The sequence below is a fragment of the Rhinatrema bivittatum genome, chromosome 2 (assembly GCF_901001135.1).
Source record: "Rhinatrema bivittatum chromosome 2, aRhiBiv1.1, whole genome shotgun sequence".
NCBI lineage: Eukaryota > Metazoa > Chordata > Amphibia > Gymnophiona > Rhinatrematidae > Rhinatrema > Rhinatrema bivittatum.
Window position 1 is genome coordinate 78,056,075 of NC_042616.1, and position 26,643 is coordinate 78,082,717.

The 26,643-nt window shown below is 41.0% G+C and overlaps 1 protein-coding gene across 2 annotated transcripts in view; it reads left to right on the top strand.

The window, feature by feature from the left end:
• LOC115084059 (corticotropin-releasing factor receptor 2) overlaps positions 1–26,643 on the top strand; it is a 670,575-nt gene that overhangs the window by 77,078 nt on the left and 566,854 nt on the right. For both annotated transcript variants that reach the window (XM_029588361.1, XM_029588363.1), the window contains exon 2: positions 24,066–24,159. In XM_029588361.1, the coding sequence (XP_029444221.1) occupies positions 24,066–24,159 (94 nt within the window). The remainder of the gene's footprint in view (positions 1–24,065; positions 24,160–26,643) is intronic.

Sequence of the window (26,643 nt, forward strand, 5' to 3'; positions counted from 1 at the left end):
CGTATCTTATAAAATCCAGCGTACTTTTGTTTGCGCCTGGTGCGCAAACAAAAGTACGCGATTGCGCAATTTTTTAAAATCTACCCTAAAATGTTTATTTTCCCCAATAACCAACACACAATGCATCTGACAAAGTGGACTATCCTCGAAAGCTCATGCTTTAATAAATTGCTTAGTCTATAAGGTAAACCAAATATAAGAATAGTGCAGAATAACTCTGTGTCCACTGCTAAAATCTGATGTTATGCTCATTGAAAATAGTGGAATTGCCGTATGAAGTAAACATTTCTGAAATTGACTGAAACATGTGTGGACTCTTGAGTTATTCTGCATTATTCTTATATTTGGTTTATCTACAAAGTGCAGACTTGCTCCCCCTTGCTGTTAGCCTATAAGGTGCCATCTGACTCCTGCCATTTCAGCACACAATACAAACTGTCAGTCTTATGCTCTGTCCCAGTCCCCCTTCCGCTGCCAAAAAAAAAAGCCCTGCTCCCTTTGGCAATCAAAACTATGAAAATTAACACATCCCCCAAACCTATTTTACCCCATCCACAGGTCCAAAATTTCTAAAGTGTGAAGGAATGATTCCCCAGGTGCTCCTTCCTCACCTACCGGTACATAAAATTGATGCCAGCTGGGCCCTGTAGCCGGCACCAGTTTGTTGTACAGAAAAACATGCAGTGCTGTGGTGCCAACAAGAAAACCCTTCACAAAAAAAGATACTTGGAACCCATATAGTATTAAGCCTATTGTAATGCATCATGATGTGGGTTTGGCCCTTGGACAACCAACAGTATAGCAAAAATCCCATACCAAAACAGTACTAACTGCAAGCACTCAAACAGGAACAACCCTGTCTATGAAAAGCAAATATTACACCAGGCCCTAACACCTCCTCTTAAGAAAGCAGAACAAACCAGTCTGCTCTGAATTCCTACATAGAAACTATACATACTAGCAAAATACCTCACCTTGCTTACACAAGCAGAACACAGACAGAACCTGATCAAATAGAGAATAAAGAGACCATAAAATATAAATAGAAGTATGTAGACAGAAACTATTATGAAGCAATGCAAAAACAGAAACACCACCAATCCTCATAAATCAAATAAACTCAAGAATTATAAATCAATCATAATAAGTCATACTAATAAAAATAATATTGCCACAAAGATGACAAACAGAATAGCATCAAATAATTAAGAACCTTTATAAAAAGTTTAAAAAATTTCCAAATGGCAATAAAATATTTCAAAATAGCATCAAACGCCTAATAATTAAAACAAGAAGGGAAAATATCTCACTTCCCATATCTGGAAACTTTTGATTTCCAGTCACCTTGAGCTTGTCATGGATTAGAGGGGGTGGCAAAAATGTTTTACTCCCCCCCCCCCCCCAAGGTAGGCTTCCATTCACACCTAACCACCCTCCCACCTCAGGCAGGCTCCCACCCTCCCCAGGTAGATTCCCTTTCATTCACACACACCACCAAACCCCCAGGCAGGTTCCCATTCACACACACACACACACATATCCCCATCCCTGTGCAATCACAAAGGTTTGCACGCGCCGGGCTTGCCTCCTTCCCTCTACAGCTTCCTTTTTAAACAAGAAATGTATGCAGATAGGGAGGAGAAATAGCATGGGCTAGGAGTACAGGCTTACTCTGACTTCATGCTGCTGGCCTGGGTCCTTTTGCAGCAGCTCCAGCTTGTGTGGCAAGGAGTGGGGGGAAAGTGCTATAGAATTTCAGAAAGATGGACCAGGGTAGGAGAGGGTTGGGGTATGCAGAGCAGTGGATTGAGGGAGCTGGGAGATGGACCAAAAGACAGCAGAAAGTGAAAGGGCAGAGAGTAAGGGATGAAATTTGTGCTGAGGGGTGTCTACTGGGGGAAGGGGGGCTAAGGCTAATTTCGGGGTAAGAACACAAGATAACCATAGCCTCCACCCCCCCTCCCCTGCCAAAAAAATCCCCTAAGATTTTCACATAATCTCATTTGGCGACTTTAGTCAGTCAATTTCAATTGGCTTGAACTAGTGACCTAAAGTGGTAACCACTATAAATTCCCATGAATGAACGCCGGGTCTGCTGTGGCCAGTTGTGAAAAACTACAGCTTATTAGTTGCCACCAGTGCAGTGGTGAAAGGCTCTGTGGGTATTGAAAGTGCTCAAACTATGATATGGTGAATTCCACAACTCAGAGAAGCAAACAAATCCCACTGCACTCATGAGAATTGGCCAAAATCAAAGAGTCTTTACTAATACTGATGGAAAGGTAAGAGTTGGGTGGGCTCTGGATCTCCAGCTTTCCAAGTTTGCAAGTCTCATTCAAGATGGTCATTGCAGTAGACACAATGCTGATTTCCCAACAGACATGTCTACATCCCTAAGAACACCATCACCATATCTAAAACACTATTGGAATGTCTGCTCCCATGATGGTGATGAGATCAAGATACATTAATAAAATAGTGTGTCATCACTAAATCTTCACCTGCTGAATTTATGGATGATAACATTTCATGTGAAATGCAGTCAGCATTTACTGATGAAAAACTCTAAAGTGGGGGCCTGGATTCGCTGGCTGTGCTATAACCTCCTATCTTCCCCCCCCCCCCCCTCCTCCCGCGGAGTTGATGTGAGCTTTGGGACTCTGCCAACTCACCGTGCAATCATACGGAAAATTGCAATCAAACCAAAAAATCATTTAAGTTGGCAGTTATGGATTGCAATCCTAATTTGAATTGAATCTTGCAGTTGAGGAACATAGATCAAGGACTGAATTATCATGGAAAATGAATTACCCTATTGCTCCCTATAGACTTGGAAGTGATCCCTCACATGTAATTAGCAGGCTTGCCTTGCCATCACCCAGGCTGTGTCTTCTCTGTGGATAAATGGAAATGCTCAGTTTCCAGTGCTGGCAACTTATCACTTTAAAAAAAAAAAAGTATCCATAAGTATGAGATGTCATCTATTGAAAAAAGCGCCCTTGTTAATGGATCAGCAGGTTGAAAGGTTTGATTTACGGAGCTATGAGTGGACATACTGCTGTTCAAGATATAATTCACAATATTGCAGCCTTTCCAAAAAGAGTTTAACGTCTCATCCAAGCTTGAACACGAGGAGCTGAAGGTCAGAAATCGCTTTCTAGAGATGGCTGCTGAAACCTGGCTATCTGCTTTTTACAGCTCTGAGCTCCACATCATTAAACTACCCTGCCGGCCCGCTGCCCTTTCCAGCATAGTAAAGTCACACAGGATTGAGGTGAACCCTCTCGACCTTGTTGACTCTGCAGAGGGCTCTGAATCCTCTCAAGGGCAGCTCCTTTACATGATATGCTCTTTGAAGGCTGTTGGCTATAAAGAATCAGCTCAAATCCAGCATCGCGTGTTCTTTCACGTTATCGTCCTTTGTCCATCGCTGAATAGATGCTTTCATGGTCTGTGTTTCAACACCTGCCTTTAGTATATACTGAATTAGGTTGTGCTTGTTCCTGCCAAAATTGTGCTGGATTCTGTTCTGCAATAAATTACATCAAATTAAAGTAGCATTTCCAGTGAAATAGTTCCTGAAAGAGGAAAATGACTGACAGCTGAAATCAACAAGAATGTTATTGCTGTAAGGACCTGACCTTGGGTATTGTACTATATGTTTCTACATTTTAAGCTATTACTTTTCTTGTCTTTTTTTTTTTTTTTTAGTTTTGTTTGACCTTCTGAGACACACTTGACATTGTCAGCTTTCACTTTCTAGGAGGAAGACTGCATGTTTTCTGGTACAAAAAAAATAAAAAAAGTCACCATTCTTCCTAAGTATCCCCTTAATCTTTTTTTTTTTTTTTTTTTACTCAGCTGTTTCCTCTTGCTCCTTTGTACTTCCACCTTAATTGGAAGCAGGGTTGATATTCGGCACCGTGAGCTTCATTTGAAACTACCTTGAGATATTCCTTCCCATCTCCCCCAGTATATCTAGTGTGCTCATTTCAGCAATGATCCTAAGCCAAGGGCCCCTGCTCCAGGACTTCTTCCAGAATTCTGCAATCATAGGCCCTGAATCTGGCCACTAGGGGTCACCCTTAAATAATGAACATGACCTTCTCCCATTCCTTCCTGGGGGTTAACACTGCTTCTGCAGCATTCCCTGCCTCAGCCAACCCAGACAGCAGAAGACCTGCCTTAGGATAGGACCCAATATTCCTTTAATTTAATGCATATTAATAAGACATCTCGCTTTCTCTTTCCAAATCTGTTCCTAAGAGTGGCATTTCAGTAAGGAAAGTCAACTGTAATGAAATGCAGTCTCATGGGCACACAACACTGCATATCCTTAACAGAAAAAATAACCCAAAACCAGGAAAGAAGTGAAAATCATGCATATGCATGAATTCTCCATAGCTATTCAATGTGATACTATGGAAAATAACCTTCGCTTCCTCAGGTTGTGGTCATTTATTTATTTTATTTATTTAAAAGTTTTTGTATACCACCTATATAGACAATGTTAGATCTAGGCAATTTACATTATAAAACATACATAACTGGTAAAAACACAATTAACTGAGCAAATTTAAAAACAAATGTTTGTCAAAAAAATTACAGTAGGAATATGAAGAGGAGGGTTGAAACAATCTTAAGGGTTTTAAGAGTAGAAGGTTAAGGTTGTGGATCAGGGAAGGCTAATGAGAATAGATGAGTTTTTATAGCTTTTTGAATTCATGTTTAGTTGGGTAAAGAGTTCCATAGTCTAGGACCTGCAATAGAAAAGGCTCGGGTTATGGGTTAGATCAAGTCTAACAGCTTTTACAGTGGGAACTTGAAGGTAGTTTTATCAGTAGTATGTAGGTGTCAAGGAAGTTGATAAAGACAAAGAGAGGAAAATAACCATATTGAGGAAACATGTATTAAGGTGTGAATGATTGTTAAGATTTTATATTGCATACGTTGACAAATGGGCAGCCAGTGTAGTTGTATAGAATTGAGGTTATATGAGCTTTGCGTGATGTATTAGTAAGGAGTCTAGTGGCACAGTTTTGTATCAGTTGAAGTGGTTGTATGATGAAATCAGGAAGACCAATGTATAGTGAGTTGCAATAATCAAGACTAGTAAGGACTAGAGCTTGAAGGACAGATCGAAAGTTGTCAGCAAAAAGGAGAGGTTTGAGTTGTTTGAGTATGTGAATATTATAGAAAGATGTTTTTGTAACAGCTGAAAGGTTTGTGGACATGGATAGTTTAGAATCAATGATGGCACTTAAGTTGCCTACTTGGCTATGTATAGGAATAGTGCAGTTTTCAAATATAAGTTCAGTTGGAGGGGCACAAGAGGAGTTTGAAATAGTGGATAAATGTACAATTTCGGTTTTAGCTGCATTGAGGGTGAGACGGTTATGTGTTAGCCATGTACTTGTCTGTAAGTAAAGGGTTCCATGAGGTATCATATGGAAGAATGAATTGGATATCATCAGCAAATATTTTGAAATTTATGTTGAGACCTGATAATAGATGAAATAGAGGTAAAAGATATATGTTGAATAGAGTTGCAGAGAGAGCGGAACCTTGTGGGACTCCAGAGTCAGTATAATACCAATTTGAATGATGGTGACCAAGGTTGATCTATTGTGGTCGGTGGTATAAAAAGGATCTAAACCAATCAAGGACTTTGCTGGTGATACCTATGTTTTAAAGATTAGAACAGAGGATGTTGTGATCTAGAGTATTGAATGCAGTGGAAATGTCAAGGAATATGAGAATATAATCTATATTGGAATCAAAACCACGGATTATGGAGTCCAAGGATGAATAGAGAAGAGATTCAGTACTATGATCTTTGTGGAAACCATGTTGATTTGGGTGTAAGGTGTTATTTTCATAAATGTAATCATTTAGCTGGTGTAGAACTACTGATTTGATTAACTTAGCTGAGGTGGTTAGTAAAGCGATTGGACGATAGCTACTTAAGACTGTAGCGTCTATTGTTTTATTTTTGGGGATAGGAAGAATGGAAGTTTGCGAGCAGTGGGAAAGATGCCGGAAGTCAGAGAAAGTTGAATAAAGGAAGGGGAGATTGATTCACAGATGTCCCGTAGCAATCTACCACGGTATGGGTTGAAAGGGCTATTCTTTTTTCATAAGATGTAATTCTGGGGAAAACCATGGGGCATTTCTGTGTGAGCAGACTGAACAGAGTTTTTTGGGTGCAAATTTATCAAGTGAGGTAGATAGTATATTGTTCCAATTTTCAAATTCAATGTTAATATCAGTTGGAGTGTGAGTTTGATTGGGAAATTTGTGATTTGAGAAAGCCAGTTATTAAAATAACAAAGTGGACTGACCATGGTACCGGAGAGATAGTGGCAGTTAGAGAAGCAAAGGTGGTGTTATAGAGAACTAGGTCAAGGGTTTCACCTTGTTTATGGGTGGGTTGGTTAATTAATTGAGAACATCCTAGGCTGGAAAAAGCTTCTGAAAGATATGTTTCCATGGGGGAACATGGATCTATATGGATCTATATTGTGTAAATTGAAGTCACATGTTATAATAGTATTGTTTAAATCAACAGGTAGGGTGGTTAAAGATTCAAGCAGAGTAGAAGGATCATGAGAAAGTGACCCAGGAGAACAATAAATTGTAGAAAGATTAAAGGCAGTATTAGTAATTAGTAACATTTCAAAAGGACTTTGATAATCTAGTGTTTTTTATGGGGATGTAGAAATGACTTAATTGCCAGCAAGCCTCGATTTGGCCGTGGTTCAGAGAAGCAGGTGTAGTTGGGCAGATAGAGTTTAAAATGATATTGTCATACTCATGTAACCAGGTTTCTGTAATGATTATTACTGCATCAGGAGAATAAGAGGAGATTAAATCATAAATGATTTGGTGCTTTTTTCCTGACAGATTGAGCATTAAAGGTCAATATGCAGATGGCAGTGCATAGTAGGACAGTTGGTCTGTGAGGAGCTACGAGCAGAACTAGGGCCGCTATGTGATGTGGAGGAGGTTTATGGCGGCGGGTGGGTAAACTACTGTAACGACCATTAACAATAATGGTGGTGATTTCCATAGTGTAAGACAAACTTAAAAGAAAGTAAGAACTTACAGAGCAAGGGAATCATAGGGTTTGGTTATGGTTAGTTCGATGGGGTAGTGAGGTCGATTGCATGGAGGGTCGCTCTAAGGGGCGAGCCCCTTTGTCGCGCTTCTTCGTCGCGCAACGCTCCGGCGCACGGCGCCTCTGGCAATGCGCTGGAGCCTCAGTAGGCGCCTCCTGATGAGGTAGGGAGGTGGGCGGGTACAAAGTCCGCAGTAGAGAGCTGCCGATGGGGCTGGCAGCGAGCAAATTCCAGCAGTCAGGCTTCGGGAGCAGAGTAACAGCAGGCAAAGTCAGTGGAGACGCAAATGAAGGCCATTTTCAATAGGAAAAATACAAGGGCCATGTTTGGCCTTCACGCCAATTTTGTCCCTGATCAGTGCACTCGGAGGAAAGATATTGTGTCTCTGGATAGACACACGAGCAGATGAAGGGACTGAATCCCTGCATGACTGCTTTTCCTCTCTGAGTTGGAAAGCACTAAAAAAAAAAAATTGCGTTTCCCCTTCTGTCTTGAAATTGGTGTATGGTAGGCATGTTTAGCTCCCTGCTCTGTAGTACTTTTGGACAAATCAAAGAGGTTTGTGTTACTTTACTGAAATAGCTCTTGGGAAAAGCAAAGAAGCCGAGTGAAGCATGGCACCTCAATTGAGTCCTGCAGTTATGGAAAGAAATTGCTTTGTTTCTTTTTCTTCTATGATCTCCTGTGGCTGTATAGTACTATCAATACCGTGAGTGTTATATAACCACAGGGAAACATTTCAGCACTGCCAGCGTTTCAGTTCAAGTCCTGCTGTAAGAACTTTCAAACATTAGCAGGTCTTTTTGTCTCTCCTTATTTCTTCCCATCTGCTTCTGAGAAGGAAGCCAAGGTTCTGCTTTTTTTTTCATTTCCAGCTGCATCCACTCTTCCACTTCAGCCCAAGTACTGCAACAGCTGATTCCTGTAGTCAGAGAGAAGGATGGAGCGCGCTTGAGTGATATTTCCAATACTTCCCTTTTGACTAGCCCCACTCGATATCGCCATAAAAGAATGATTTGCTTGTTTCTCCCAGAAGGACCTTGGAGAGCTGCTTCAAGGATTGACTTTGGGAAGCGTAGTATTAAAAGCCTACTTATCAAAACCTGCAAAGAATCTCCAGGTTGCATATATCTCATAGCAAGAATTTTTCAGTGGAGCCATCATGGAATAGTTGGCCCGGTATAGGCAAGGATTCTCTCAGCTGCATGTAGCTTTTAAGTATATGGTACTGAAGATGATCAGACAAGGCTTATTTATTAATCAGTGGTAACTTGTATTCCCTGTTCTTTAGGTGATAAAATAAAATTCAGAGAGAAAATCTGGATGGCTCAGTTGATGGGAACAGGGATTCGGAGATTTTCTCTCTCAAAAAGCAGATCCAAAGCGAAAATCAAATCATTTGTATTCAAAATTATTACTTTTGACATACTTTCCAGTTTATGTGAAAGGAGTTACCATATAACTATCCTTAGGAAGTTCTCAGTCAATGAATGCTAGGGGTGTGCATTCGTTTTGCTCCTGTGACATAGTAAGGGCAAAGGCTATTGGCCCCATTTTGAATACCGGCAGCTGACGGCCTGAGTGCAGGAGATTGCTCCAGAACCCCCGCTGGACCACCAGGGACTTTTGACAAGTCTTGGGGGTACTCCTGACCCAAGATGGCGCCGGCCGTCCATTGCTCCTACCATGTGACAGGGGCCGACCAATGGCACCGGTAGCCCCTATGATATAGTGAGGGCAAAGGCGCTATCGGCGCCATTTTGAATACTGGCAGCCTGAGTGCAGGAGATCGCGCCAGGACCCCCGCTGGACCACCAGGGACTTTTGGTAAGTCCTGGGGTGGTCAGGAGAGTGGGGGATTGTAGTTAATTAAATTTAAAGGGTTGGGATGGGGTGTGTTCTTTTGGGAAACGAATACATACGTAAGTAATGAACGGATCGGTGTCCCCCGAGAATGGATGCAACGGATTTGGCTCCCCACGAATACGAATACCGAATGGGACGAATTCGTCCCTGCTGCACATCCCTAATGAATGCCCATTTATTTTATTTAAAATTATTTCTATCTCGTGCTTTCATAAAGATCAGGGTGAGTCACAATTCAACATTCATAAAATATCTAAAACACTAAAATAGCATTATATGAAACAAACATGAACCTGAATATAGCCAATTCCCTATCCCCCTTCAGACAGTTATAATATATTTACACTCGATGTCAAATTGCCTTGTGCCTAAATTAGCTGGATAGCTGTATCCGGCTAACTTAGATGGGATATTCAGCTGCATGGCTATGCAAGCTTTATTGTAGACATTGTGTCTGTCACGGATTCGCCTGCCATGCAGCCTCTCCATGCCTAGTCTTGCCTGCTATGATTCCTCCTCACCTGCAGAGGCCTTCAGCAAGCCTCACCACCAGCTTCGCTTAACTCCTCCTCACTGCTCTTGCCGCGCCCAAGTCTCAGGCCTATGTAACCCAGACTTGCCAGTAGACCTTTGCCTTTTTACAGAGTCACCCTTGGCTCTCTAACCTGGCCACTCTTGTCTTGTATCTTGCCTTGTGGCCTCCGGGCTTGCTCAACTATTCAGGCCTCTTTCTCTACCTAGGGGCCTTTGGACCTCCAGCCTTGCTGCCTTTGGGCTTCTGTGTTTCTTGTTCTGTGTTGTCTTGCCTAGTCCTGGCCCAGTCCTGTCCTTTTTGCCATGTCCTGTCCTGTCTTTGTTTTGGTCTTGCCCTGTCCTGCCTAGTATACTTTCCCTGGTTTGCTTCTGCCTTGCCCCAGTATCCTGGCCTTGTCTCTGTCTGTTCTAAGCCCCAGTCCTTGTTCTGTGTCCAGCTCCAGTATCCAGTCTAACCCTACTCCAGCCTGTCTCTGTCCACAGTGCCAGCCTTGCCTCATCTGACCTTGCCTGTCCAGCCTTTGCAGCGTTCCTGATTCCTGCCTTCCAGCCTTGCCTCGTCCGGTCTTGCTTCAGGCTGGGCTCGCTATCGTGTACTGCTGCCGCAAAGACCTACTGAACCCCAGGACTCAAGGGCTGAACCTGAGGGGGGAGGCAGCTGGCTAGGCGGAAGACTGGCCCTTGGTTAGCCCAGCGCCCTGTATTGCAATCCTACACTGCTCCTGGGATGGGTTACCCAGATTCCAGTAACTGTGATAATGAACCCATCCCTGATCAAGGGCAAATTACCACTCCCCTTTGAAACAGGCTTCAGTTAGATATGCATCTTTGGATGCGTTTATATTTGCAAGTTACCATTCAGGGTTGTCGCTGCTTTTTGTGGCCAAAGTGGGTGAATCAGAGTGTTGAAACAGCTGAATGAGTATTTGGAATCTCACTCATTATTAGATAAATGCCAATTTGGTTTCAGAAAGAATTCTAGCTCTGAGATACTGTTACTGTCTCGTTTGAATACAGTAAGATGTGGTTTTAATCAGGAATTCAGATAAGTTGTAATTTTGTTCAACATTCAGCAGCCATCGATGCAATCAATTATAGTATCTTGCTAATTCAGTTTAAGAAATTTGGAATATCTGGAATTCATCATTTTTGACTGATTGAGTACAACAAGTTGCAATCGGGAATGGAAGATCTTCATGGAAACTGATTACAAGAGGAGTACCTCAGAGATCCGTATTGTTGGTGACCCTATTTAGTATATACTGTATATGGCTCATCTTTGTCAGCTGCTGGCAGTTTTGGACTAAAATTGATGTAACCAGGTCTGTCAGGGTTTACTATATCTGACTCAGCAAAACATGTTTGGTTCTGAAGAAGAATAATGGTTTGAGTTATTTGGCATCAACCACTGTTTGAGCCATTTGTACTTAGCAGAATAATGGACTTTAGTTATCAGCAACTATTACTGCTTCAGTTGTTTGCACTTCATCTTTGATTATTATTGATGCTTTTATAGAATTCTCAATAACTCTAAAATTGTTGAGAATTTCTTTAATGATTTTTTTGTATTTTTACCACATTCTTTTCTTCTTTTCTTCTTTTTTATTTAATTTTTCATTTTTTATCTTGTCCTTTTTTGTTTTTTTTGGGTTGTTAGTAGTCTTGTTATTCTGTTTATTGTCTCTTGTGTATATGTGTGTGTGTAATAGGGATGTGCAGAGCAAAATTTTATGTTCATATTTTTTATGTCCGAAAGGGGGTCCCACTTGCGGCCAATATGGACATAAAAAAAATCCAATGAGTTGGGTATATGTACATATGTGCAAAAAAAAAATTAAACCCCCTCACCCTCCTTAATCCCCCCCCCAGACTTACCACAACTCCCTGGTGATCGAGCGAGGAGTGAGGACGTCATTTCTGCAATCCTTGGCGAGAAGCATGTGACGTCGGTGGCACGTCGAGTGACGCGGCGTCACGTGATTCCCGGCTCGTTCGCGCCGGACGGCTCGTTCGGCCCAAAAAGAACTTTTGGCCAGCTTGGGGGGGCCTCCTGAGCACTGAATGGCCGGCGCCATCTTTAAAAATGGTGCGGGCCATCCAGTGCTCCTACCATGTGACAGGGGCCGGCCAATGGCATGGATACCCTGTCACATGGTAAGGGCAAAAGGCCATCGGCGCCATTTTGATTAGTGGCAGCCGACGGCCCAGAAGTGGGAGATCGCTCCCGGGACCCCCACTGGACCACCAGGAACCTGTAAAACGTTTTTTGGGGGGTCGGGAGGGTGGGGGAAGCTAAGGGATTAGTTTTAAAGGGTCGGGGTGAGTTTAGGGTTTATTTTTGTGTGATGTTTTTCTTGCCCTCCCCCAAAACGATAAGAGAACCCCCACGAACAATATTGTGGGGTTTTCCTATCGTTTTGGGGGAGCCCCCAATTTCTGACGATTTTGAAAATATTGACAATATTTTCAATCGTCCGAAGCCCGATTCACATCCCTTCCAATAAATATGCTTCCAGTACCACAACCTTCTTCTCTTGACTATAGTATCCACCTCTGTCTGTGCAGGAATCTTGCCATGCTCCTGGATTAGGTGAGATGGAGTTTCTGATGGTGAGGGCAACCTTTAAGCTGGGCAGGCAAATCCCTTCCACAGATGGCCAAAACTCCTGTCGTTGCACACAGTATAATCTTTTTGCCTCTCCCCAGGGACTCAAGGCTCCTGAGGGGCATCCTCTGAAATTCTTGTAGCTCTGTTATAGTTAGGTTCTTCTACTCCTTTAGATTTATCTCAATCTCTCACTCTCCTCTGGATTCCTTATAGGTGGGATCCATGGAAACAAGTTCTCTTACCCTGTTCCACTGCAGGTAGGAAGGGGCAGCCAAAAATCTTCCTCCTGGATGTCTCAATATCCTTTTCCCTTAACCGAATATAACATCGGGATTACTCCTCACAACAGGTCACCACTTCTGAGGGCAGGTCTTCTCTATCTCTGGGCGTCCTGAACACAGGGTTCCCCATGCCCTGTATCCAAGAAAGGTCCAGGGATCCAGTGAGGCTTCTATCACGAAAAGCTTAAAATCCCAAAAACAACCCAAAGGAGTATCCAAATCAGTTAAGGAGTAGATGGGCAGGAAAACCCTCCTGACCTTGGTCAGGAATCCCAAGATGAGTTAGCTTGTTCCCTCTAACTGGGCCGGTAAAATGGTAAGCTCCTCCCTACCTCCTAACTTTCCAAAAATCATACACGACTGCCTCCAGACTCAGGAGAGAGCTGTTATAAGCCTCTTAGGAGGACAATCATTCCCTGGCCCCTCAAAGGGAGGAACTGGAATTTGAATGGGTCCTGCTCCCCTACACTAACCTACTCTAGCTAGTCTTCCTGGTAACCAAAGAATGGCTCTTGGTTACATGTGCATGTATACGAAAAAAGACCTTTCAGTGTCCCATCAGTGTCAATGTTTAACTATTAGTTTGATGAGATTGCGATTTATTGGTTTCATTTGATGTTTGTTTATTTGGTTCTATCTAATGCTTTTGGTTTGAGTAGCACAAGTTTAGGTTTATAAGATGTTTTAATATTATAGTTAGGTTTTTATATATTTATGACTCATTTGACTCTTGATAAATTATATATATTTTTAAATTTTCCAGTATAGCTTATTATTGGATAATATGTTTTGGCTTTGCTATACTATTTGTTTGATCCCTTTATAAGATTTATTGATGACATTATTATATTTTGGCCTGATATAGCCTCCAGAAGGAGGGAGTTGCATTTTGGATTCTTTCCTCCTTGTTCTACCCATCCCTCTTATGGGATGGTCCTTAGGCTCATGTATAAGAATGTGTTGAACATGTGCAAAAGGTCTTTGCAATCTCCCAGGTGGACTGACCAGATGGTGTGAGGTTTGTCTGCCTCACAGTGGACAAGACCAAAAAGACAGCGTGTTTGAAGTTGACAGATGGGGAAGAAGATTTTCAGATTTTTGAGGAACAGTTATTTCCCACATCCAGTTAACAGTGGATGGCATTACTCTGAGGACTGCTTTAGGTTTTGACTGAACAGCATTTTGAAGAATGACTCTTGAAGAGTTTTTTGGATTTTTGTTATTCAGAGGAAAGAGGGAGGGGATTTTTGGACTTTTCCCCCCTCTGGTTTATGCTAGAGGGACAGGACAATTTCCTTACCCTTTTTGGAGAGGGTTTTATGGACACTGATCCAGAGATATCAGCTAGAAGGAGAAGGATGCGCAGAATGGATAAGGACACTGTTGTTTTCTTCTTATGATTTTTGTAGTATTCACTATGATTTTCACCATACTGGCATGTATCCTATTTTTCAAGCTTCATGCGGCCTTATTGAGAGAGATTCCAATTGGCGATCGCTATCTCTGTGAGTACCAAGCTATCAGTGACTGGGTTAAGGAGAGAGTGAGTGCACAAGAGACTAAGTTCCCCACCACAGCACAAAGGGCCCCGGGGGTTCTTCCCCTTCCCCACCAGTGGGAGGCAGCCAGTTCAGATGGGAGGGTTTCATATGAGGACATCATGGCCGTTACACTACAAAAAGCTGGGTACTCTCCAGAATACTACTGGCAGCAGTTCCAAAGGGTGACCCTACAACTTGGGGAGAACCCCCAAAACTTCTTTCATTGTTTGAAAGATGCTGGATGGAAGTGGCTCTAGCCAAAGGTGTGTTCGGGAATGGAATTTGCTTACTAAATACTCCTAGAGCAGTTTCTAGATGGTCTGGGCCGGCCCATGCAGAATTAGGTCTGCCGTTTCCCCGGGCTCACCCTGGAGAGAGACCTGGAAGTGGCAGAAGCCTTCCACCAGACACAGTCAATGCCCACTGGCATAAGGGACTTAGAGAGACAACCCATAACAATGAGCTGGCATGATACAGAGGATAGAGGACCTCAGCAACAAAACTCTAAGACAGGGAGCTGGGCCTCCATACCCAGTTTCCAGTCACCAATCTTATCCACATAAGAAATTCCATACTGGGTCAGACCAAGGCCATCAAGCCCAGTATCCTGTTTCCAAAGGTGGCCAATCCAAGTCACAGGTACCTGGCAAGTACCCAAACATTAGATAGATCACAAGCTACTATTGCTTATTAATTATCGTAATAGCAGTTTTTGGATTTAACATCTAGGAACTTATTCAAACCTTTTTTAAACCCAGTAACACTAACTGCTGAAACCACATCCTCTGGCAATGAATTCCAGAGCTTAACTATGTACTGAGTGAAAAAGATTTGTCTTCAATTTGTTTTAAATGAGCTACTTGCTAACTTCATGGAGTGCCCTTGGTCATTCTATTATCTGAGAGAGTAAATAACCAATTTAAATTAACTTGTTCAAGTCCTTTTGTGATTTTGTAAACTTCTATCATATCCCGCTTAGTCATCTCTTCTCCAAACTGAACAGCCCTAACTTCTTTGGCCTTTCCTCATAGGGCCCCATATCATTTTGGTCGCCCTTCTCTGCACTTTCTCCAGTGCAGCTATATCCTTTTTGAGATGAGGTGACCAGAATGTTTTAACATGTTTTATTGTAGACAGAGAAGATACTTGGCAAAGGGCTGTCAGTATGGCCGAAGCAAATATATGAACATTTGCCTGGTGACCCAACCAATGCCAGAGGGGGAAGGACACATATCTAAAAATAATGCTCTGAAATAGTGACAATCCACAACCTGGAAAAAAAAAAGGGGGAATCCAGGGAGGCAAGAACATCCCATTTGCAGATGCTCTCTTTTTGTTCCCTTCGTGCAGAGAAGGGGCATGAAGAAGACTGCTGTCCTTTAGGCAGCTGGAAATGGAAGAGTCTTTAAATGACTTGGTAGGGCAGAAACCTGACCAGCCCTAAGGGAGTGTTCTTTCTGTAAAACAGAAGGTCATGCAAAGTAAGAATGTCCTTAGCTTGATGACCTGGAGTGCAAATGCAAGTTAGTGGAACAATGTGAGAAGGAGCAAAGAACAGGGACAGAGCCCCAGAATGTTAATGACATGTGGAAACACGCTTGGGATCACAAGTTGTCAAAACTCCAAAGTTGCAATTTTTGGAAGTCCCATATGTGCAACTTAAGGACTTTATAATCCAGGTGGAACTGGAGGGAGCCTTTACCCAGGCCTTGGTAGTTTCCAAATGTAGCAAAATGCTCATTTGCCAGGACTTACTGTGTAAAGGACACATCAACTATAAGAGGAAAGAGACATTAATATGTATACATGGAGACGAACAGAAGTGTTCAACCTCCTACATCCTCATGACAACTGCTGCAGGACAAGCCATGCTAGAAGCAGGTATGCTCCCTGAACTTCCATACCCAGTAATCCTGAGTCAAGATTATCACCATTTTGCGATAATATGGAGACAACTCATGGCTAGTGGGGACAGTATATCCGGAGGGGGGGAGCGTACTTGAAGCCGAGCCAGGGTGTACTCCGGCACATCTGGACGTTTGACCTGACAAGGCCAAGCTGAGGGGAAGGGTATGTGATGGAGTATACCATCAAATCCCTTAATCTACTTTTTGGAGCCCAGTTCAGGCTTTTAACCCAAGCCTCCTTAAGGCAGAAGGTTGCAAGGGATTCTGGGTGAAGGGAGGTTCCCTTCACCCTGCCATCAGAATCCAGGCCTAGCAAGCTTGAGCAGGCCCCAGGAGAGCTGGTAGGACCTTGCAGTGCATCCGTAAGTCATATGTCTACTTAATATTTGTGCCTTATGCAAGATGAGCTTCTATTTTGATTTATGTAACTGTGAAGCACTGCAAATAAATAATTGCATCAGCATTAAGTTAGTCAAGTCTTGTGGTGTTCCTTGACTGTTCCTGAGGCCGCTGCTGGCCTGAATATGCTACAAACCTGCAATCTGTAATTTTCAATTATTAACAAAGATTCATATTTATATTTCCTCCACCTCCTTTCATGTTGTTGCAGCATTCATTTTAATTGATGTATGAATGAGAACCATGGTACATGATGGTGGGCCTTAGCCCCCTGAATCAGCTTCAAAGGTGCAAGCTTACAGATGTTCTGATCACAGCCTTTTGCCAAGGATTGCATGCAATTGTCATCTCACTTGGATTCTAATCTACTAATTGCAGATCCACTTGATTCAGAAAGGGTGACCCTTTTTCCAAATCACAGAGAAATAGCAAGAGCCAAATGAAATATGGCATAAAAAGACCATACGACCTATCTAGTCTGCCCATCCACAGAAACAGAGAAACATGACTGCAAATGGATGGTACTAGTGCAGTTAGTATCAGTAAATTTTGTACTTGATGCTATTGTATGTAAACTAGTATACTGTATATCTGCATGTTCTGCTATAAACTATGTATTAAGAAGATGAATGTCTATAATCCATTTGTGCTTTAAAAGAAAGTTTTGTTGACATTTGCAAACATAGGGGACACAATTGGTTTGGGGTTGGGTTCCTTGTGGGAATTTGAACTACTTAGGGTAAATGTGCATAACATCCCTGCTGGTCAGACTAGATGGGCTTTTGGTGTTTTATCTGCTATCATTTACTATGTAATTATTAATTGGTAATGTGAGAATCAGAGCAAAGGGGTGAGAGACAAGAGAAAAACATATAGATACAGAACTAATATGAGAAAATAATTGCTTTGCATTTGAAAATGATTGGAGCAAAAAAAAAAAAACCAACCAAAACAAAATGAGAACTGTCTTTGGGTTATCTATCCAAGGCAGGGATTGAAATATCTGAGTTGAGCTTTATAATCCATAGTTTAATGTCTTGGACTTTTTATATGATCCATTTAATGTATTTTATTGTAGTGTTGCATTTATTGACCATCATTCTTGACAATATGCCCCTTTAGTTATAAAAATATTATAGTTTCAGCATTTACTATACATCGACTGTTGGAGTCTTACACTTGCATATAAGGTCAAGAATTGTATACTGTAAGCAATGCTTATTAAACTTTCCCATAAATCACCAACTATTACAACACCAATCAACTCATTCTATCTGAATTCTCTCCTAGCACAGCTATTAATGTCAAACCAACCATACCAAAATAAGATTATAAGTGTGTGCAAATATATCTAATGAATAATTATTGTGGCTATCCTGAAAACATGGCCTCTTCATGGTCCTTGAAGATTAGGGTTGATAACTCCTGTCAGAGACCACATGGCTCTGACACACAAAGCTACTGTACTAACTGGTTTTCTGTACTGAAAGCCTGAGGCTATACATTTCAGTTATTTATGATCCCAAGAGAGACAACTTTCCTAGTGCCTTAGCTCATTCTGGCAACTGTAGTGTATTGTTTTCTTTTGGTCATTAGATATCGTTCAGTCAACCATATATTTAAGATACATATTATACAGCAGTGATACCTTGTTTTTACATTTGATTGTACATAAATGTTTATATTCACTTGGCAAGATACTAGGCATTTAAAAATATACATTAAGTCATATACTTAGATTTATCTCTTTTGTATGACTTGTCCATGAAAATGGCACAGGTCATACATAGAGTGCAACTTTCATAAGCTGTTTACCCAGGCAGAAGGACTGTCTGATAATTGTCCTCACCACAGAAAACAGTATGCATGGTGTAGCTGATTTGGAAGTGGTATTTCTGAGGGCATTTTTTGATCAGGAAGAAAAATAACATATGTAAATCGAATGTTCAAATCTCCATGTATTATTTTTCATGGGAATGGTAGCTACAGAAAAAGCAGTCAAATGTCTATGGATATTTTGTTCCTGCATTAATTCTCAAAGAAAAAGTACACATATATTTTGCAGAATGCAAGCAGTTTAATTATTGCCCTGTTGAGCATCATTTTAAAACTACCCGCACTGGGTAGTCTGCAGCAGGGGTAGCCACATTACAGGCCTGGTTTTCAGGATATCTATAATGAATATGCATGAGATAGATTTGCATACAAAGGAGGAAGAGCATGTAAATCTATCTCATGCATATTCATTGTGGATAACCTGAAAACCAGACCTGTTTGTGGCTCATGAGGACCAGAGCTAGTGTGAAATCTCTATACAAAGTAATTAAAGAATAGTGAAAAATAGTACAATACATTGAAGTCAGTGGTTTCCAGGATCCTAAGCAACATAGTTTTGCAAGAGGAAGTTCTTGCCAAACAAACTTGGTAGAATTAATTGAAGTGACCACAGTAGTAGATCCAGAGGGAATGGGATGAGTAGAGGTGTATGCACAGTAGGTTTGATCTATGTGAATTTCAGTAAAACCTCTGACACTGTTCCATATAGAAGACTAGTCAGCAGGAAGGGGGGATCTAAGATGGCCGACAGGACCGGACGTGTGTGACTTGGGCTCTGAGGGAAATAAGCAAATTGTGTAGAAAATGCCAAATTCCACAAGGAAAAGAAGAGCTAAAGAAAGAGAGAGTTTGGGAGCACTGTCAAAGTGTCGAATTCAAGGCCCAATGGACTCACATGTGATATAGGAGCGGAAACCGGATGCTGGCTCGCAGCGGGGAGAACGGGTGGAAGAGGTAACCGTCTCCCCGCATGAACTTCAGATGACCTTATCCCCGGTTTTTCGGATGCCCCCAGGAAATCCCGCAGCCTTACGTGAGGTGGACGGGAGCGGCCTGCTTCAGAGGAGTGAGAGCGAAACCGCTGGAGGCTCGTCGGAGGACGAGGAAGGCGGAGGAGAGAAACAACTGACGCTTCACTCAGACGCAGAGACCGGCCTGGGAGACGCTGAAGGCTGTATGGAACAGCCTCCAACAGAAAGGAAAGTACTTTTTAAATTACCTGATAAAAAGGAATTAGTTAATCCCGAAGCTTTTTCCCTGGAAAAAATGTGGGAAGCTGTACAAACAGTCAATGATAACCTTTTTAATCAAATTAACCTTTTGGCCTCTTTGATAAATAACACCATGGAAAGAGTTTGTAAGGTAGAGGAAGAACAGAAAATACAAAAGGCTAAAATTCAAAAGCTTGAGATGGACATAAAAGAAATGAGAAATCTTCAATGTAATATAATTAAGGAAAACACCATTTTGATGAACCGTATGGAAAATATGGAGAATCAAATAAAGGGGAGAAATTTACGTTTAATAAACTTCTCAAAAGATGCCATGGTTACCCCACGAGATATGTGGAGACAATATCTCTTACAGATATTGAAGGTTCCTGAGGCGGCGATCCCCCCTACATCTTGGGTATATTATATACCTTTCTTCAAGAAAAAAGAGAAGGAAGGGGAAAAAGGCTTCCAAGTGTTGACCCCTTTGACTCCTGTAGAACCAGAAATTCCAGGACTGGACATAACAAATATAATTGAAACCTCCCAGATGGAGCAAGTGAAGCCAGCAACATTGATTGTAAAGTTTCTCCTCAAATCCAATAGAGATTGGATTTTAAGATCATATTTCCGAAAGCGAGCTGAATTATTTTTAGGGTTAAAAATTGGGATATTCCTAGATTTGGCTAGATGTACACAGTTCAGAAGGAGGCAATTTTTGAGTTTGAGATCTCAAGTTCAAAAGCTGGGAGCCATGTATATTCTAAAATATCCATGCAAATGTAGTATAAAATATAAACGTTTCATATATATTCTTTCAACCTGAACAGTTAGAGAATTATTTTAAAAAGTACTCTCTTGAGATATTAACATCTTCTCCCCAACCCCCCCTTCTCCCCCCAATCCCCTCACCTTACCGACCCTCCTCCCAACCCCTCCTGTCATTTAATTCATAACTAAATGATCACCATGTTTTTGCAAACATTGCTTCCATGATGTAATATAGTTATAGTTACAATCTACCTGTTCTACTGTTACCGTGTTATAATGTACTATACCTGTTCTACTGTTACCGTGTTATAATGTACTATAATTATAATGTAATATAGTTATATTCTTCCATGTTACAATGTAAAATAGGGCGGACCCCGCCCTATCTCTCAGTTTCCTGTAAACCGATGTGATATTTCGATCGAATGTCAGTATATAAAAACAAATAAATAAATAAATAAATAAATAATAGTACAAGAGCTTTCAGCTGGATTTGTATAGAAATGGATAATACTCCTGTATAAGGCCCTGTCTTTCTTTAACATATGATCTATTTCCTAAGGTTGTGTTAAAAATCTCCCCTTAGACGAGGACTTTAAAAGCATAATGATATGGGAGAGTATTTGATTTGTGTATTATAATATTTACTGTAAAATGCTTTCCACACAAGATTGTTTTCTTGATGTGCAAATTGATACATTAAAAAATTAAAAAAAAAGACTAGTTAGCAAACTAATCAGTCTGGCAGATAGAGAAAATTAAATGATAAACTGGGTGCAAAATTGGTTAGGCAAAAGGAGACTCCGAGAACAGGATCCACTTTGATGAGAAAAGTGAGCAGTCTTGTACTTGTTATAAGGATCAGTATTCAGCCCATTCCTTCTCAGTGTCTTCCTAAGTGGCACTGCAGAATGGCTATAAGGAAAAGTGTGATTGAGAGGTTGGTGGGCACTTGGAACAGAGGTGATGGAAGCCAAAACAGTTATAGAATTCAAACGTGCCTAGATAGAAAAGGAGTTCTGTAGTATGGCTTGTGATCGAGTGGGATCTGCAGTAACCCAGTAGCAATGTGCAAATGGTACAGGGATTATTCTCTACTTGCAGCTTCTCTGTTTCTTTGTACTGAAGATGCTAAATAATAAGCCAGTTTAGCAGAAGGATCCTTTGTTGAGAGACACAAGTTTAAAAGGTAAGCCTGATTGATAGAGCAAGATTCATTTTTGAACATACATTATTGTGAGCAAAGTAGTGCAGTGTATAGAATTCTGAGGTAATTGGCACATTTTATTTAATGATTCTGAATCTCAAAATATCTCGTATTGATAATCCAAAAAAGTGCAGAGTGTGTGTAAACAATTGAAACAGAAATGGCTTCTCTAGTGTTTGATACATTTTGAAGGAAATTTTCAGAACTGTGCAAGCAGGACTAAAGGTCACTGGTACTATTACGTGCAGATTTTGCACCACTTTATTTCTAAAATGCATAGACTACCTATAAGCAGTGCTAGATGGCTTACTGTAATTTACGTATATTCATAAAATGAAAACAAAACAAAGATTACATTAAACAAAGCCAAAGACACTGGAGCAAAACTTTCTCTCGTGACTTGAAAAGATTTTATACAAAGTCATCTCAATCCTTAAAGGCCTGTTGAAATAAGAGTGTCTTTTTAGTAATTTTTGGTAGGATTTTGTACACTCATCAGTCTGTAAGGCCATATGCAATGAGCTTCATAGGACTGGGCCAGTGACGGAGATGAACCAAACGAATGGAAGGAATGTCTTAACAGCCCTCTTTGGGGGTGACTGTAGGGTTCCGTGGAGGGCTATGGATATGCAACATGTGATTTATCCATGGCAGAGACTCGACCTTCAGCATATTGTGTGTCAACATGCATAGGCAGCTAGTACGATTCTTTAAGCAGAGAATAGATATGGTGTCTCAGGCTAGACCAAGAAATGAGGAGGGCAGCTGAGTTCTGCAAGACTTGCAATGCACATAATAATATCTTAGTTGACCCAATCAGTAAGGCATTACAATAATCTAGAGTCGGTAAAAATAAGGCTTGCATAACAGACTGAAAGCCATAATTGCTTACCAAAGATTTAAAAACCTGATGAATCCAGTGAAAAGGGGGGGGGGTAGGCCAGCGAAAGCCCGCAGCCTTCGCACTACCACGGTATGTCGGCTACCAGCTTTCGCACGGAATAGCACCATCGTGAAAGGTGGCGCTATTTGGCATGCTACTGCCGACGATAACATTGGTAACGTTATCGCCGGCAGCAAAGACACAGACTCCGCCCCAACTCCTCCCCTCCCCCTCCCCTAGTTTGCATGCTATCGCACGCGAAAAGGGCCTTTTCGTGTGCGATAAGCCTTTGATAAATGACCCCAATGATTTGTAGTAGCCTCATCTCACAATGCTTTTAATTTGAGCATACATCTGCAAATTCAAATTGAGAATTATCCCCTTTCTCTTTGCATGGGTGACAATAGGAATAACTACATTCTAAAAAGTGAATGATGATGGTATAAGTTTGTTGGCTTTCTTTAACACCATCCCTTCTCAAAGGGAAAATATTTTCCTTTGAAAATTGCTCAAGGAAAGGTACCCACAGAAATCTGCACTTGCTGATACTTTTTGCAATCAAAATGAACATAGTTTTGAAAATGCAAACCAACACATTGTTGCCTCCCACCCAGCTTAATTATGCCCTTGGAATGCCTCCACAAAAATCCAGGTAAAAGTGTGGAGGGCGGGCTTTTCCACTGTTGCCTGCTTTTACTCGCATACAAGATAGGCAATTTTCAATAGTCTTTTACCTGAGTTAACATTATTTATACAGGTAAATGGCTTTTAATTTAATCTCCCCGTCCCTATTGCTTTATCTAAAGGGAAATGTAGATGTTAAGAAATATTACTGTGGCAGTCATCATGTGCAGTTCAATGTAGTTGTGGCCGAAATGTGTTTGGGCTGCAGAGTGCAGTCTTTATAAATGTGTATTTAAGAATATGTGAGTGCAGATAATGGTGGTGAAAAGGTTATTTACTCTTTCAGGTAATACAAGGATTAGGGGGCACTCCATGAAGTTAGCATGTAGCACATTTAAAACATCAGAGAAAATTCTTTTTCTCTGAATGCAAAATTAAGCTCTGGAATTCGTTGCCAGAGGATGTGGTTAAGGCTGTTAGTGTAGATGGGTTTAAAAAAGATTTGGATTCATTCCTGGACCAAAAGTCCATAAACTGCTATTAATTAATAGGAAAAAGCCACTGCTGGTTGCCAGCATAGGATCTGAATAATGTTTTGTTTTTCCCGCGGTTCGAGGTTTTTTTTTTCGGGGGCCCCAATTTTCTCCTTAGTGCACGCTAACTACCGATAGTGCGTACTAATGTGGTAGAGTTAGTGCGCACTAATTCCCATTAGTGTACACTAATCCAAAAATGAATTCTTTCCGAAATTTTGGAAAAAATTCAATCTTTTTCGGTTCTTCCGAACCATTCCGAATTAGGCAATTTTGTTGAAATTGCCTAATTCGGGAAAAACAATTGCACATCCCTAGCACATAAGGACATCGAGATATAAAAAGACCAGTCTTTTGAAAACTAGTCAAGTTTTTGGGAGGGAAACAAGGAGATCTTTAAAGTATCGGCATTAGGGAACATTTTTGCCAGGATAAAAAGAAAAGACTATAACCAAGTAAAGGAATATCTTGCTTAGCACAATATGTCCTACCTGCTTGCTGCTGAGCACATTAACCTTAAACTACTAGCACTACTACTGACAATACCGCTATTCTACCAGGGAGGAAGTGCTGACAGCTCTGGCATTCCACTGCTTAGTTTCTTTTTCTTACAGTCATATTTTTACCAATAAAGGTAGTTCTAAAAATGAAGATATTATTTTGAAGCATCAATTTTGTATTAGTTATGGAATTTTTAAGGCTATTTGTGTACTATATTGTAACTTCTTTTTTTGTCTTCTACCTAGCTAGTTCTGCACTGCGAATCGTCTGCAAACCTATCCCTGTCTGTTCTGCTGGAAAAGTATTGTGAAGCCCTGTCAGCCCTGCGCAACGTCACAGGTATATACCCCTCTGTACCTCTTGCTTAATCTTGGTTTGTTTACGATTTTCTTTTGGTATCATGCTAAATATAACTGAGGTGGCACTCAACTATATAAATAGTGCAGAGCCAGATTCCAGGACAGCTAATGCTGATTATAAGGAAATAGGAAATTTCCCCTGGTTAGCTGCATGAGAAACCTAAATATTCCTTAACTTTATAAGGAGGCAATTTTTGAAAGGGTGGCATAGTTACAAACCACATGGACGCTTTTAACCCCTGTATTTTAGGGAAAACTGTCAACGGGCAACTACCTGTCTTTCTCCGGGTTGAACGTTAGCAAGTGCAAGACGCACGTGTTTACAAGCATCTGTGTACCTTACAACTGCTATTTGTGTGGGTGGCCCGGTTGGGGCAAAATAGCACATATATACGTTTCAAAATGGAACGCACACCCACTGCTTTCCTCCCATCATTCCTGACCTGTGTTCACAGGATTGCCTCTCTTTGATGGGGTTAACAGTATGAGCTCGCTATGCACACTTAGAGGGGAATTTTCAAAAGATGTGTGTAAAAAAAAAATGTGCACGCATAAAATGGCACATATGCGAGAATATGGTATTTTAAAAGCCGCAACGTACGTGAGTTTATCGGGGACCGCGAGTAAAAAAAAAGGGCAGGCCAGGGTATTCCAGGGAGGGGCCAACATTTTTTCAGTCATAGGCCCCATTTTATGGAATTCATTACCAGACTCTATCAGATCCATATCCAATTCCAAACAATTCAAAAAATCTTTAAAAACACATTTATTTCAAATCGCATTTCACATACCATCCACCAAATAATGCATCATATTCCCAGTTTTGGCACCTGATCCCGATTCTTTTACTTGTTTACTGATTTGTTTAAATTACCTATTTTTTAATTTTATTTTATGTTAATGAACAATTTTTGTAATTTTTATATCTTCTATAACTAAGTTATTTTTAAGTAACCCTTATTTTTTAGTTTTATTAGTTAGTTTTTATCTTTATTTTATTTGATATTTGTAAACCGTTTTGATTAAACACTGTTTGTAAAGACGGTATAGAAATATTTTTAAATAAATAAATAAAATAAATACACAGATATGCTGCTATTTTACACCCTGCCAAAGTGTCGTGCTTAGTAAGTCTTGTACTTGCGTATATTTACTCCTGCTCAATTTCTGGTGTAAGTGATCGTAAACATCTTAAAAGTTTAAAAACAAAAATGACTGGGTGGGGGATCTGGGTGAATGGAGGGACTTCGGACTGAAGAGCCAGAATGGTCTTCACGAGCTGCAGATGAATGGGTAAAGTGGTGGACTAATTGATAAAACTGGTAATTTCATTGAAGCATGCATTTTATCAAGCCCCTTGCCGTACACATGTAAAAGCCGCCTTACAGGGAGGGCGAGTTAAATGCGTCTATATGCTGTAAGTAAAGTCTATTTGTGTATCCCTTTAAAATCAAAGTAGAAATATACGGGTATTTCATTTTCACACTTAAACGGCTACATTATGAGTTATCCAGCTAAGTAGCGCCTTTGCCAGTACTTGGTCAAATTTGAACTTATCTAGATAAATATCATTTTTTTTTGTACTTTTCCGGCTTTCTTACATATCCAACTAAGTCTAAAACGTGCTAATTAGATACACAAGTAGAACTTTTCAGACTTCTCTGGCTATTTGCCCGCGTAAATTGGAACTTATTGGGATAAGTAACCACTGCTTTTCCTTGATAAGTCCGAACTTGGTTTTTACATTTGTGAGCATGAATGTGCGCATATGCACTCCTATTTTATAACCTGCACATATCATTTGCACACAGGTTATAAAATACAGTAGTCAGGGCTTAATCTGTAGATAAAGTGGAACTGTAAAGAGTGCTACGATGAGCGGGACTGGGGCCAAGCGTGAACTCTCTCACACATACGTATCTACCCAAATCAAAGCCATGTGGCTGCTCTTGTCTCGGGATAAGCAGCGTCAACCCTCTGTTCTTCTCTGCTTCTTGCAAGGACTGGTGGGGGGAGGGGTCCATAAATAATCCGTGCAAACACTGGCTCTGTTCTTTTCTCAGGGGAGCCAGAACTGATGTATACATTGCCGGCTCTGCTCCACTTTGTCTGGTGGTTCTGCCAGAAATTAGGCGCCCAGTAACTGACACAAAAAAAAAGAGTTAAATTAGCACAAATTTAAAAATTGCGAGCAGCAAAGCAATTCATCAAGGCCAGGGTTGAAGCCTTGAAAAATTGGAAGTACTGCTCACAAATTTCAAACTTATGCTAATTCAAATCATAATTTTCAGTCTGTTCTTTGCTCTGCAGCCTCTGCTTTAAAATCACCCTTTCCCCGTCTGTTCCCTGAAATGCAGGAGGAGAGATGGGGGAGGGGCTGGATTAAGGAGCAGAGAGGTTGTGCTCTTCTCTGTCTGCTCAGATGTCAGCTAAGAAATCAACCCCTCCCCCTTCTCTTCACAGT